This window comes from Salmo salar, chromosome 13 (assembly GCF_965601325.2).
Source record: "Salmo salar chromosome 13, fSalSal1, whole genome shotgun sequence".
NCBI lineage: Eukaryota > Metazoa > Chordata > Actinopteri > Salmoniformes > Salmonidae > Salmo > Salmo salar.
This window is the reverse complement of record NC_138303.1, coordinates 89,449,364-89,464,842: the sequence shown is the minus strand read 5'-3', so window position 1 is coordinate 89,464,842 and position 15,479 is coordinate 89,449,364. Positions and strand designations below refer to the sequence as shown.

General features: G+C 45.8%; 1 protein-coding gene across 4 annotated transcripts in view; it reads left to right on the top strand.

Moving 5' to 3' along the window:
* Positions 1 to 15,479, top strand: part of LOC106567758 (neurofibromin) — a 77,938-nt gene that overhangs the window by 25,064 nt on the left and 37,395 nt on the right. For all 4 annotated transcript variants that reach the window (XM_045692332.2, XM_045692333.2, XM_014137461.3 and 1 more), the window contains exons 13-27: positions 3,617 to 3,751; positions 4,236 to 4,349; positions 4,451 to 4,530; positions 4,666 to 4,789; positions 5,010 to 5,256; positions 5,426 to 5,499; positions 5,617 to 5,700; positions 5,816 to 6,157; positions 6,263 to 6,402; positions 6,518 to 6,640; positions 7,026 to 7,109; positions 9,325 to 9,441; positions 9,566 to 9,747; positions 10,752 to 10,963; positions 11,234 to 11,395. In XM_045692332.2, coding sequence (XP_045548288.2) covers positions 3,617 to 3,751; positions 4,236 to 4,349; positions 4,451 to 4,530; positions 4,666 to 4,789; positions 5,010 to 5,256; positions 5,426 to 5,499; positions 5,617 to 5,700; positions 5,816 to 6,157; positions 6,263 to 6,402; positions 6,518 to 6,640; positions 7,026 to 7,109; positions 9,325 to 9,441; positions 9,566 to 9,747; positions 10,752 to 10,963; positions 11,234 to 11,395 — 2,220 coding nt within the window. The remainder of the gene's footprint in view (positions 1 to 3,616; positions 3,752 to 4,235; positions 4,350 to 4,450; positions 4,531 to 4,665; positions 4,790 to 5,009; positions 5,257 to 5,425; positions 5,500 to 5,616; positions 5,701 to 5,815; positions 6,158 to 6,262; positions 6,403 to 6,517; positions 6,641 to 7,025; positions 7,110 to 9,324; positions 9,442 to 9,565; positions 9,748 to 10,751; positions 10,964 to 11,233; positions 11,396 to 15,479) is intronic.

The window sequence follows — 15,479 nt, the reverse complement described above, 5'->3', positions numbered from 1 at the left end:
AGGACGGGCCATTATGCTGCCAATGTTTGTCTATGGAGATTGTATGGCTGTATGCTCGATTTTATACACCTGTCAGCAACAGGTGTGACTGAAATAGCCGAATTCCACTAATTTGAAAGGATGTCCACATACTTTTGGCCATGTAGTGTAAATGTCGTAAGTAAAAGCCTTGGGTAGGGAGTTCAAACAATTCCAAGTCTGGAAGTTTAAAACCACCCTCGGACTTAGATGATGTAAAACTTTCCTTTTTATTCTATGAATTTTATTTGCCCACGTTAAGTCTTATGACCGAGTATACGTTTTTAAAGAATGTCTTCGGTGGAGTAGTTGGTATTACAGAAAATAAATACAAAAAGCCATGCCATTCTTATTTTTATTTATGGAATGCATTTCAATTAACAGGTGTGCCTTGTTAAAAAAAAAATGGTGGAATTTCTTTCCTTCTTAATGTGTTTGAGCCAATCAGTTATGTTGTGACATGGTAGGGATGGGTATACAGATGACAGCCCTTATTTTGTAAAAGACTAAACCCATATTATGGCAAGAACAGCTCAAATAAGCAAAGAGAAACGACAGTCCATCATTACTTTAAGACATGAAGGTCAGTCAATCTGGAAAATGTCAAGAACTTTGAACGTTTCTTCAAGTGCAGTCGCAAAAACCATCAAGCGCTATGATGAAACTGGCTCTCATGAGGACCGCCACAGGAAAGGAAGACCCAGAGTTACCTCTGCTGCAGAGGATAAGTTCATTAGAGTTAACAGCCTCAGAAATTGCAGCCCAAATAAATGCGTCACAGAGGCCAAGTAACAGACAAATCTCAACTTCAACTGTTCAGAGACTGCGTCAATCAGGCCTTCATGGTTGAATGCTGCAAAGAAACCACTACTAAAGGACACCAATAAGAAGAAGAGACTTGCTTGGGCCAAGATACACGAGCAATGGACATTAGACCAGTGGAAATCTGTCCTTTGGTGTGATGAGTCCAAATTAGAGATTTTTGGTTCCAACCGCCGTGTCTTTGTGAGACGCAGAGTTGGTGAACGATGATCTCAGCATGTGTGGCTCCCACCGTGAAGCATGAAGGATGTGTGGGGGTGCTTTGCTGGTGACATCGTCTGTGATTTATTTAGAATTCAAGGCACACTTAACCAGCATGGCTACCACAGCATTCCTCAGCGATACTCCATCCCATCTGGTTTGCGCTTAGTGGGACTAACAGGACAATGACCCAACACACCTCCAGGCTGTGTAAGGGCTATTTGACCAAGAAGGAGAGTGATGGAGTGCTGCATCAGATGAGCTGGCCTCCACAATCACCCGACCTCAACCAAATTGAGATGGTTTGGGATGAGTTGGACCGCAGAGTGAAGGAAAAGCAGCCAACAAGTGCTCAGCATATGTGGGAACTCCTTCAAGACATTGGCTTCACCTGGAATGCTTTTCCAAGAGTATGCAAATCTGTCATCATGGCAAAGAATGGCTACTTTGAAGAACCTCAAATATAAAATATATTTAGATTAAACACTTTTTTGTTGTTGGTTACATGATTCCATATGTGTTATTTCATAGTTTTGATATCACTATTATTCTGCAATGTAGAAAATAGTAAAAATATAGAAAAACCCTTGAATGAGTAGGTGTGTTCAAACTTTTGACTGGTACTGTATATAAATCTGATAACTCTCTTGATAACCATCTTTGATAACCACTCACTTCCCTGTCATTTTGTGTGTGCGCGTGTCATCTCGCTCATATCTGTGTGTTTGGTCTACTCATCTCATGGAGGTGAAGGACGGCAGAGGGAACTCTCTGACATCATTGACTCGGTGGTGCTTCTTTGTCTGCTGCTTATTTTCTCTTTTCATATTGCCCCGTTCTTTCCTTCTCCTCCATTTTCTTTGACCTGGCTGCTGCCGCCCACTCACTCAGATGCCAACCTGTCACAGTCACTGTTTTGCATGGCAGTGGGCGTCTGTTGCTGTAAGTATAACTGCCACCCCTACCACTCCCCACGCTTCCTCCTTCCGACTCCTCTGCAGCTGACCTCTAACCCCTGACCCCACCCTCAGGCTACCACAGATAAGAGAGCCCCTGTCGTCCTCCACCTCTGTGCTCTGGTTGAAGTGAGCCTGCGTCCGACTCCTCCCTCCACTCCATCTCATCTGTATGCTAAGCTAGCTCCTGGCGCATGCTTCTCAGTCTGTTAGTGCTGAGTGATTTGTAGTGCTATTTGAGGTCGTTTCGGTTATTAAAAAATAATCACGGTTTTCGATTTTCGTTCAAATATAATTCAACATTAAATGCACTATACATTGTGGATTGAATGCTGTAACAAAACAGAATACAACAATTAATAAAAGGCCAATGATTTTAGGGACCATTACTGCTTATTAACCATTTATTCACATTACTTTAAAATATTTCAGTTGTGTGTGTTACATTTGTTTTATTTGATTTACTTTATTATTTAGTTCCAAGTCATCATTTCATCTCTATAGATCTGCTGCCTATACTGTCTGACAAAATCACTATTTTAGTAGTTCTTCAAAGTTAATGAGGCATACTTTTATTACTGCTGAATACCAACTATCAATCACTTAGATCTTGTATTTTCAGGTAGATGACTCACAAAGCAACTGCTCTCTGTCTCGCACGTTCTTCTCTCCCTCAGTGTCTGCCCCACACAGACCGGACAAATAGGCACGCAATGGATTATGGTCAGTGTAGTTAATTACCACGTTTTCTGCGCTAAACCATGTGGAACATTGGCCTGTTGGAAACTAAAACTACTAAATCGCCCAGTTCGGGCTTGATCTGATTTATCTCTAGAGAAACTGCACATTGAGCTCACAGAAAAAAACTGAACAAATAGAAGTTAAAGTAATTGAACAAATGTTGGTCAGTTAGTTGTTTTAAAAAAGAAAAACAACGGACTTGTTGGTTAATTGCTCAGCACTACAGCCTGTTGAGGCTGAGTCCTACTTGCACTCTCACTAATACTTTGGATTGTTCATCGTCTTTATTTGAACTCCTAAATGGAGGATTTTAATATAATCACAGCGTTGATATGCCTTCAAACTAGGTTCTATGGATGGCTACTTGGTTGTGTTTATCACCTGTGAACGGATGAGAGGCCTATAGATTGTGTTGGTGCATAGTTGAACATTTCCTTCAAACACCACTAGAATGCTATTTCTTCATCCATAATTCCTGTTTGCAGTGTCCTGGTGTTTGTGTGTGGGCCTGACTCCCTCATGGTGGCCAGCCCATGATGGTTTAGGCATGGCCCCTTAGGCTCCTGTCTGTTTGTCCACCTCCTGTTTCATGGCCCACCAATGAAGGGCACTTATGAAACAGTGTCTCTCTCTCTCTCGCCCCCTGTTTGACCCCTGATTCCTTCTCTCCTGGTGGCTCTCCTGATCCCTGTGCGCTGGGTCACTGTTGCTCGGAGGGTGGGAACTTGTTTGTCTGATTATAGTAGAGATACTCTGCATCTGTTTCTCCCTCTCCTCTACTTAATTTTTCCATGTTTACCTTTCTCTTTTCTATCACTCTCCTCATCTTAAATGAATGCTCCTGCTAATGGATAGTCTCTACTGTTCGTTTCCTTCAGAGTCTGACCTTCAAGGAGAAGATGACCAGTCTGAAGTTCAAGGAGAAGACCACAGACCTGGACACGCGTAGCCACAAGTACCTTCTGCTGGCTCTCGTCAAGCTCATCCATGCTGACCCCAAACTCATGCTACATGTTAGTGTTTGCTCTGTTTACTTTAGGACTCCTGGACAGAAATAATGTTTATTTTGCTGTTTGAGGATGGCTGTGTAACACAGTAGTTGTACTTATCCTTTAATTCTACATTTGTTGTTGGATTAAGCGATTTATCGTTGTTAATTCCACTTGCCGGGTTAGATTTAGACAAATTAGCGAAGTGTTAGGTTAGAGACTTGTTAGAAAGTCTTAGGGCTCGAACACACCAATAGCGTTTTCCTGCCGAGAGTACTTGCAAACCGATTTTACATGTAGAATTGTGTGAAAATGCCAGACATCAACAGCACACTCAACAATCGGTAGACGAACGGGAGATCCACATTCGGTGCGATGTGTGCCACCCTTTTGAACTGGTTTGAGATTTGCAAAGACTTTTAGGCAAACTAGACCGGGAAAGCCACTCTTGGCATGTTTGTACATTGCTGTGTAGTTGTTTACGTGTTTGTTTGTGTGTGTGTGTCAGAACCCAGGTAAGCAGGGTCAGGAGATCCAGAGCAGTACAGCAGAGCTGATCACCGGCTTGGTGCAGCTGGTGCCTCTGGCCAACATGGGAGAGTGTTCACAGGAGGCCATGGAGGTGAGCCCCATCTCTCTTTCTCTCGCTCTCTTTTTCTCCAGTATGGTTCCATTTTGCCACAGTAGCTAAAACATACTCCTCCTGTTTTCTTCCTTTTATAGGCCCTCTTGGTCCTGCATCAACCTGAGGCCATAGAGCTGTGGAACCCAGATGCTCCCATTGAAACCTTCTGGGACATCAGGTAGCCTCAGCCCTCCTTTTTATAGATGTTCTCTTACCTTAAGATGCCAGGTAAAATTGAGTGTTCATTGATGCTGATTGCTTAGTACAGATGGAGGCCACCAGTTTGACTGTGATTGGCTGTTGTACCCTACAGTTCCCAGGTGCTCTTCTTCATCTGTAAGAAGCTGGTTGGACACCAGATGATCAACAGTACAGAGATCCTTAAGTGGCTGAGGGAGATCCTCATCTGCAGGAACAAGTTCCTCCTCAGGAACAAGGTGAGCCACAGCGTTGTGGGTTTTGTAGTCCTTATACCTGTGGGTCTCATCCAGGAGGGCACAAGGTTATAGAATGTTCAGAATTATATTTAGGCATATTTGTCTTTTTGAGTAAAGCAAAAAGATAGCTCTATGCATGACATGTTGTATATAACATTCAGAATCCCCTCCTGAAAAATCTCCATTGTTGTAACCCTTCGGTCCTGTCTTCCTCCCCCAGGAGCGGGCCACGGTGGGCAGTGGCATCCCCATCTGTAGACAGGCCCAGACTAAGCTGGAGGTGTGTCTCTACATGTTCCTGTGGAGCCCTGACATGGAGGCCGTTCTGGTGGCCATGTCCTGCTTCAGACACCTCTGTGAGGAGGCTGAGGTCCGCTGTGGAGTGGACGAGGTCCCGGTCCAGACCATCCTGCCCAACTACAACACCTTCATCGAGTTTGCCTCCGTCAGCAACATGATGTCCACAGGTTAGTAGTGAATGAACGCGCTAATGACCTATAACCTGGAGTTTCTTATGGTGTATAGACAGAGTACCACCTCTAGAGGGCAGTCACAGCATGAGAGCTCAGCAGGTTATGACGTCGGGGCTGTCTGAGAGGCCAAGGCTCCTGTCATGGTGTGTTTGTGTGTTTTCAGGCCGGTCAGCCCTGCAGAAGAGAGTGATGGCTCTGTTGAGGAGGATCGAACATCCTACTGCAGGAAACACAGAAGTGAGAGTGGCCTGCTGCTGTGTTCCTGTTCATACCCTGATGCTTCAATATGGAAGGATGTTTGTGAAGCACGATATTCACATCAACTCAACATTTGTTTTATAATCTTCCCTATAGGCATGGGAAGACACGCATGCAAAATGGGAGCAGGCGACCAAATTAATCCTCACCCATCCCAAAACTAAGCTAGAGGATGGCCAGGTAAGCAGACATCCATTAGCCTGTTCTTATGCATTCTCCTTACGCACATCAAAATACACTTCACAAATGATTGTTGTGGAATGATGTTGTCCCTCTGTTGCTCCTATCTGTCCAGGAGTGGATCAACATGACTGGCTTCCTGTGTGCTCTGGGGGGGGTGTGTCTGCAGCAGCGCAGCGCCCCAGGCCTGGCCACCTACAGCCCCCCCATGGGGCCTCTCAGTGAGAGGAAGGGCTCCATGATCTCCATGGGCTCCTGTGAGGGGAACACGGAGACGCCCCTGGGCCGCTTCCTGGACCGCCTGCTGTCCCTCATGGTTTGCAGCCATGAAAAGGGTGTTCAGATCCGGACCAATGTTAAGGATCTGGTGGGCCTGGAGCTCAGCCCAGCTCTCTACCCCATGCTCTTCAACAAACTGAAGAACAGCATCAGCCGCTTCTTCGACGCACAGGGGCCGGTGAGAGGAACACATACACATGTACAGTGAAAAGGGTTGAACCTGTAAATCCAAAGACACTGTTAACCTGTGTGGTAAAATGTATAATTTTTTGTATCTGTTTAGGTTCCCATCAATGACACTAACACCCAGTTTGTGGAGCAGACCATCGCCATCATGAAGAACCTACTGGACAACCACACTGAGGGCAGCTCAGAGCACCTGGGACAGGCCAGCATAGAGACCATGATGCTGAACCTGGTCAGGTAAAAGCCTTCGCTCCTCTCCTCCATGGCGTGCTGACCCTGGACTATGAGACCGTTGGTGCTGTGAGCACACTGCCCACTCTTATTCTCCCCATGCCCTGTGTTGTGTTGGCAGGTACGTGCGTATCCTGGGCAACATGGTGCATGCCATCCAGATGAAGACCAAGCTGTGCCAACTGGTGGAGGTGATGATGGAGAGACGAGACGACCTGTCCTTCTGCCAGGAGATGAAGTTCAGGTGAGAGATCGAGACGACCTGTCCTTCTGCCAGGAGATGAAGTTCAGGTGAGAGATCGAGACGACCTATCCTTCTGCCAAGAGACAAAGTTCAGGTGAGAGATCGAGACGACCTATCCTTCTGCCAGGAGACAAAGTTCAGGTGAGAGTTCGAGACGACCTGGCCTTCTACCAAGAGACAAAGTTCAGGTGAGAGATCGAGACGACCTGGCCTTCTACCAAGAGATAAAGTTCAGGTGAGAATGTCCTCCTGGAGTCTAGACTGTCAGTCAAACATGTTCTGTACTGTCCAGGTTTACCGCAACATATCAACTGATACGGAGTAATACAAAGACCATGACATCGCGTTTACATACAGTCAATTAATGTCTGTTTGTCCTTGGCAGGAATAAGATGGTGGAGTACCTAACAGACTGGGTGATGGGCACCTCAAACCAGGCAGCTGATGATGATGTCAAGTGTCTTACCAGGTACTGTACTACTACTACCCCCCCCCCCCCCCTTCTTGACTGCAAGCCTGGACAAGCTCACTGAGGGGAGTGAGCCTCTAGGTCATACACTCCCCCAGGTTAGGTGCTACATCAGAGATGACATACAATGGTTCCAGACACTACCCCACATATCTTTTCTCAGATCTTATCTCCCCCAAGGAGGTAGTGACTGGCTCAGACATTGTGGAGACAAGTACATGGTTCCCCATCAATCATGCCATCCCTTCACACGGTTTAGAATAGGTAAAGACACATTCACATATGAAGACAATGTTCTCTCCTGTCCTCTTCTCTTTCTGATATGCTGCATAGCACCAGAGACATGTGAAAGACAAGCCTGACTTCTCCCCTCTCTGGGCCCCAGGTGACTAAGCCCCAGCTGAGGGAGGAAGTGCAACTGCCAACACCAGAGTCCGAAGGGATGCATTCTTATAACAAGCATATCATATAAGCATATTATGCAGATAAGACATCTTAATTATCTATGTTACCTAACTAATTCTGATTCTTCCGCCACAGTCCTCACAGTGACCGTACATATCCCAACAAGAAGCCATGACTTACAGGCACCAATCCGGACGCTTATAAGAAATCCTGCTATGCCTTGCGACAAACCATCAAACAGACAAAGCGTCAATACAGGACTAAGACCGAATCCTACTACACCAGCTCTGACGCTCATCAGGATGTGGCAGGGCTTGCAAGCTATCACGGATTACAAAGGGAAACCCAGCAGAGAGCTGTCCTGTGAAGCAAGCCTACCAGACGAGCTAAATGCCTTTTATGCTCGCTTCGAGGCAAGCAACACTGAACCATGCATGAGAGCACCAGCTGTTCTGGATGACTGTGTGATCACGCTCTCTGTAGCCGATGTGAGTAAGACCTTTATACACGTTAACATTCAGACGGATTACCAGGCTGCGTAGTCAGAGCATAGGCTGACCATCTGGCAAGTGTCTTCACTGACTTTTTCAACGTCTCCCTGACCCAGTCTAATACCTACATGTTTCAAGCAGAACACCATAGTCCCTGTGTCCAAGAATGCCAACCTAACCTGTCTAAATGACTACCGCCCCGTAGCACTCACATCTGTAGCCATGAAAGGCTCACATCAACACCATCATCCCAGAAACCCTGGACCCACTCCAATTTGCATAGCCCTCAAACAGATCCACAGATGACACAATCTCTATTGCACTCTACACTGCCCTTTCCCACCTGGACAAAAGGAACACCTACTTGAGAATGCGGTTAATTGACAACAACTCAAAGTTCAACACCATAGTGCCCTCAAGCTCATCACTAAGCTAAGGACCCTGGGACTGAACACCTCCCTCTGCAACAGGATCCTGGACTTCCTGACGGGCCGCCCCAGGTGGTCAGGTTAGGCAACAATACATTCGCTACACTGACCCTCAACACGGTGTCCCATCAGGGGTGCGTGCTTAGCCCCCTCCTGTACTCCCTGTTCACCCACGACTCCAATACCATCATCAAGTTTGCCGATGACACAATGGTGGTGGACCTGATCAACGACGATGAGACCACCTATAGGGAGGAGGTCAGAGAGACCTGGCAGTGAGGTGCCAGGACAACAACCTCTCCCTCAATGTCGGCAAGACAAAGGAGCATCTGACCGCAAGATGCTATAGAGGGTAGTGCATACAGCCCAGTACATAACTGGGGTTGAACTCCAAGCCAACAGTTAACCGACTAGCTACCTGTACGAAATTAACCAAATAGCTACCTGTACTAAATTAACCAAGTAGCTACCCGGACTATCAGCATTGACCCTTTGACTCTATGCACACACACTGGACTCTACCCACACACTTGCACATACTGACACTCCATCAGAGATATATACGCTGCTGCTGCTACTGTCTATTATATATCCTGTTGCCTAGTCACTTTACCCCTACCTATACAGTATGTACATATCTACCTCAATTTCCTAGTACCCCTGCACATAGACTCGGTACTGCTACCCCATGTATATAGCCAAGCTATCATTGCTCATTGTGTATTTATTCCTCATGTTACTTTCTTTATATATTTTTTTTAAATTTTATTCTGCGTCGTTGTGAAGTGAGCTTTTCACTGTTAGTCTAAACCTGTTGTTTACAAAGCATGTGAAATTAAAATGTGATTTGATCTGACCTCTAACCCCTGCTTTGTGCTGTGTGATACACAGGGACCTAGACCAGGCCAGTATGGAGGCGGTGGTGTCTCTGCTAGCTGGCCTGCCCCTGCAGCCTGAGGAGGGAGACGGAGTGGAACTGATGGAGGCCAAGTCCCAGCTCTTCCTCAAGTACGCCAGCTATCTTCTCTTTACTCACTATTACTATTGAAGTTCATTACTTATGCAATGTGGCTTACTTAATAAAATGTTCTAAAAGAGAATGAGTAGAGTATCTTTCTCCTTCTCCTCCCAGGTACTTCACCCTGTTCATGAACCTGCTGAATGACTGCAGTGAGGTGGAGGATGATGGGCAGCAGGTGGCAGGGAGGAAGAGGGGCATGTCTCGACGCCTGGCTTCCCTCAGACACTGCACCGTCCTGGCCATGTCCAACCTCCTCAACGCCAATGTGGACAGTGGCCTCATGCACTCCATTGGTCAGTCTGGAAACCTAATATATCAATATTACGTTCTCCCCTCGGGTGTAGCTCGTCTGAGGAGGAGACGTAAATGCCTGGGCCTAAACACACCAGGTAACACGGATGAAAGGGGAAGAAATGTGGGGTGCAATGAGCGATAAATAAATCAGACCACAACCAGAACTCAATTTTAACCCTCAAGGGATGTTTAGTGAATTAGTTAAATAAACAATATAGAACACCCATAAATAATCAGTAAGAAACAAAACAACCACAACAAGGGAAGGTAAGAGAAGGGAATGTTTGGGATCGGGGTCCAAGTAATGAAAATAAACAAAAGGTCCCTCGTCTTCTACACACCTAATCCTTCCTAACACACTCTAAGCCCTAACCCACTGTCCTACCTGGTTCCAAAAAAATACAAGGGTGACACCCGCCCGGCTAACCTAGTGTATAAAACAATGGGTTATCTACGTGAGAATGTACACCCATGGGCAGATCTACCTTTTCCCTTCTCCAGGACCTAGGTAGGGTGGAGCGCCTCAGGAGGACAGGCTGAAACACAAACAAAGAAATTAACACAAATAGTCAAACAAAAAACAAGTGTCCTCTCTCTCTCCCCCTCTCTCTTCTTCTCCTCTCACACGGCAAACAGATATCCTCTCTGTAATCAGCTACAGCCACGCCCACCATCGTTAGCCGCAACTCGGTACACCTGTAATGCCCAAGACAAACACACTAACGGGAAAATGGGGAACAAGAAAAACGTAACACGTAACAATCAACTTATCAGGAATGAGGCTTAGGCTCACTCTTTGGTTGGCTGCTTCATGTTTAAAGTGATTAACATGCGAAATAAGATGTAATAGTGGAAGTGGCTTTAATTGGATCTCTGTTGATTACATCTAATTCATCATTAGTGTAGGGTCATTAAAACAATACTTGCCCATGGTCAAGGTTCTTCCCTCTTGTCACACTTAGGTAAAATTACAATACATTTCTCTCTCTTTCTGTGTGTGTAGGTCTGGGCTACCATAAGGACCTGCAGACGCGGGCCACCTTCATGGAGGTGCTGACTAAGATCCTGCAGCAGGGGACAGAGTTTGACACGCTGGCAGAGACGGTGCTTGCTGACCGCTTTGAGAGGCTGGTGGAGCTGGTCACCATGATGGGAGACCAGGGAGAGCTGCCTATTGCCATGGCACTGGCCAACGTAGTGCCCTGCTCCCAATGGGTATGTAGTCTATTCACCACCCACTGTCCTTTCTCTGGGACCTGACATCTTTACATTTATATTACACCTGGGGGTGTGAATGGAATAACATTTAAAGCAAATAGTGTTCACACTGTTTTAGCTTATATTACGCCACTGTACCTCACTGCGATTGTTGCGGTATGAATATGAATGAATGCACCAGTGTTGCATCAGTGCTGTGCCAGTGTTGTGTAGATTGTAGGTGTCAGAGTGTGAGCTGTGTCAGTAACAATGATTTTCTCCTGTCAGGATGAGCTGGCGCGGGTGCTGGTGACTCTCTTTGACTCACGCCACCTCCTCTACCAGCTGCTGTGGAACATGTTTTCCAAGGAGGTGGAGCTTGCTGACTCCATGCAGACACTTTTCAGAGGAAACAGTCTGGCCAGTAAAATCATGACCTTTTGCTTTAAGGTACACAACATGACTGGCTGGGTGCCCAGGCATGAAAATGTGGACAAACTTTTTTACTATGCAAAATACCCCTGCTCTCTGACAAAGGATATGACACACTACAGTTGAAGTCAGAAGTTAGGTTGGAGTCATTAAAACTCGTTTTTCACTCCACAAATTTCTTGTTCACAAACAATAGTTTTGGCAAGTAGGTTAGGACATTTACTTTGTGAATGACACAAGTAATTTTTCCAACAATTGTTTGCAGACAGATTATTTCACTTGTAATTCACTGTATCACAATTCCATTGGGTCAGAAGTTTACATACACTAAGTTGACTATGTTTTTAAACAGCTTGGAAAATTCCAGAAAATCATGTCATGGCTTTAGAAGCTTCTGATAGGCTAATTGACATCATTTGAGTGAATTGGCGGTGTACCTGTGGATGCATTTCAAGGCCTACCTTCAAACTCAGTGCCTCTTTGCTTGACATCATGGGAAAATCAAAATATACTGCTCAAAAAAAATAAAGGGAACACTGAAACAACACATCCTAGATCTGAATGAAAGAAATAATCTTATTAAATACTTTTTTCTTTACATAGTTGAATGTGCTGACAACAAAATCACACACAAATAATCTATGGAAATCCAATTTATCAACCCATGGAGATCTGGATTTGGAGTCACACTCAAAATTAAAGTGGAAAACCACACTACAGGCTGATCCAACTTTGATGTAATGTCCTTAAAAGAAGTCAAAATGAGGCTCAGTAGTGTGTGTGGCCTCCACGTGCCTGTATGACCGCCCTACAACGCCTGGGCATGCTCCTGATGAGGTGGCGGATGGTCTCCTGAGGGATCTCCTCCCAGACCTGGACTAAACCAGGAACAGAACCAGGAACAGATATAGCCCTTGGTTCTCCCCAGACCTGACTGCCCTTAACCAACACAAAAATATCCTGTGGCGTTCTGCATTAGCATCGAACTGCCCCCACGATATGCAAATTTTCAGGGAAGTTAGAAACCAATACACACAGGCAGTTAGAAACGCCAAGGCTAGCTTTTTCAAACAGAAATTTGCTTCCTGCAACTCAAACTCTAAAAAGTTCTGGGACATTGTAAAGTCCATGGAGAATAAGAACACCTCCTCCCAACTGCCCACTGCACTGAGGATAGGAAACTCTGTCACCACCGATAAGCCCACTATAATTGAGAATTTCAATAAGCATTTTTCTACGGCTGGCCATGCTTTCCACCTAACTACCCCTACTGCATTCAACAGCACTGCACCCCCCCACAGCTACTCGCCCAAGCCTCCCCCTTTTCTCCTTCTCCCAAATCCATTCAGCTGATGTTCTGAAAGAGCTGCAAAATCTGGACCCCTACAAATCAGCTGGGCTTGACAATCTGGACCCTTTCTTTAAAAAATTATCTGCCGAAATTATTGCAACCCCAATTACTAGCCTGTTCAACCTCTCTTTCGTGTCGTCTGAGATTCCCATAGATTGGAAAGCAGCTGCTGTCATCCCCCTCTTTAAAGGAGGTGACACTCTTGACCCAAATTGCTACAGACCTATATCCATCCTACCCTGCCTTTCTAAGGTCTTCGAAAGCCAAGTCAACAAACAGATTACCGACCATTTCGAATCCCACCGCACCCTCTCCGCTATGCAATCTGGTTTCAGAGCTGGTCATGGGTGCACCTCAGCCACGCTCAAGGTCCTAAACGACATCATAACCGCCATCGATAAGAAACAATACTGTGCTGCCGTATTCATTGACCTGGCCAAAGCTTTTGACTCTGTTAATCACCACATCCTCATCGGCAGACTCAGTAGCCTTGGTTTCTCAAATGATTGCGTCGCCTGGTTCAGCAACTACTTCTCTGACAGAGTTCAGTGTGTCAAATCGGAGGGCCTACTGTCCGGACCTCTGGCAGTCTCTATGGGAGTGCCACAGGGTTCAATTCTTGGGCCAACTCTTTTCTCTGTATACATCAATGATGTCGCTCTTGCTGCTGGTGAGTCTCTGATCCAACTCTATGCAGACGACACAATTCTGTATACTTCTGGCCCTTCTTTGGACACTGTGTTAACAACCCTCCAGACGAGCTTCAATGCCATTCAACTCTCCTTCCGTGGTCTTCAACTGCTCCTAGAAAAAAGAAACGCACACCTATAAAGGCGAGGTGCTGGCTAGCGGAGTAGAACACTAGAAAATAAAGGAAAGCTGCACACTCTAAGAGCTCAGATGCCAAAATTTCATAACCAACGTTTCGACAGGTACCCTGATGAAGACAGCTTCGCTGTCGAAACGTTGGTTATTAAAAATTTTGCATCTGAGCTCTTAGAGTGTGCGGCTTTCCTTTATTCTCCAACTGCTCCTAAACACAAGTAAAACTAAATGCATGCTCTTCAACCGATCGCTGCCTGCACCTGCCCGCCTGTCCAGCATCACTTCTCTGGACGGTTCTAACTTAGAATTTGTGGACAACTACAAATACCTAGGTGTCTGGTTAGACTGTAAACTCTCCTTCCAGACTCGCATCAATCATCTCCAATCCAAAGTTAAATCTAGAATTGGCTTCCTATTTCGCAACAAAGCATCCTTCACTCATGCTGCCAAACATACCCTCGTAAAACTGACCATCCTACCAATCCTCGACTTCGGCGATGTCATTTACAAAATAGCCTCCAATACCCTACTCAACAAGCTGGATGCAGTCTATCACAGTGCCATCCGTTTTGTCACCCAAAGCCCCATATACTACCCACCATTGCGACCTGTACGCTCTTGTTGGCTGGCCTTCGCTTCATAATCGTCGCCAAACACATTGGCTCCAGGTCATCTACAAGACCCTGCTAGGTAAAGTCCCCCCTTATCTCCGCTCACTGGTCACCATAGCAGCACCCACCTGTAGCACGCGCTCCAGCAGGTATATCTCTCTGGTCACCCCTAAAGCCAACTCCTCCTTTGGTCGTCTCTCCTTCCAGTTCTCTGCTGCCAATGACTGGAACGAACTACAAAAATCTCTGAAACTGGAAACACTTATCTCCCTCACTAGCTTTAAGCACCAGCTATCAGAGCAGCTCCCAGATCACTGCACCTGTACATAGCCCATCTATAATTTAGCCCAAACTACTACCTCTTCCCCTACTGTATTTATTTATTTTATTTATTTTGCTCCTTTGCACCATATTATTTATATTTTAACTTTGAACTTTCTTCAAACTACAAATCTACCATTCCAGTGTTTTACTTGCTATACTTTATTTACTTTGCCACCATGGCCTTTTTTGCCTTTACCTCCCTTATCTCACATCATTTGCTCACATTGTATATAGTCTTATTTTTTTCTACTGCATCATTGATTGTATGTTGTTTTACTCCATGTGTAACTCTGTGTTTTTGTATGTTGTCGAACTGCTTTGCTTTATCTTGGCCAGGTCGCAATTGTAAATGAGAACTTGTTCTCAACTTGCCTACCTGGTTAAATAAAGGTGAAATAAAAAATAAATTAAATAAATAAATAAATAAAAAAAGCATCCGCCAACTCCTGGACAGTCTGTGGTGCAACGTGGCCTTGGTGGATAGAGCGAGACATGATGTCCCAGATGTGCTCAATTGGATTCAGGTCTGGGGAATGGGTGGGCCAGTCCATAGCATCAATGCCTTCCTCTTGCAGGAACTGCTGACACACTCCAGCCACATGAGGTCTAGCATTGTCTTGCATTAGGAGGAACCCAGGGCCAACCGCACCAGCATATGGTCTCACAAGGGGTCTGAGGATCTCATCTCGGTACCTAATGGCAGTCAGGCTACCTCTGGCGAGCACATGGAGGGCTGTGCGGCCCCCCAAAGAAATGCCACCCCACACCATGACTGACCCACCGCCAAACCGGTCATGCTGGAGGATGTTGCAGGCAGCAGAACGTTCTCCACGGCGTCTCCAGACTCTGTCACATGTGCTCAGTGTGAACCTGCTTTCATCTGTGAAGAGCACAGGGCGCCAGTGGCGAATTTACCAATCTTGGTGTTCTCTGGCAAATGCCAAACGTCCTGCACGGTGTTGGGCTGTAAGCACAACCCCCACCTGTGGAC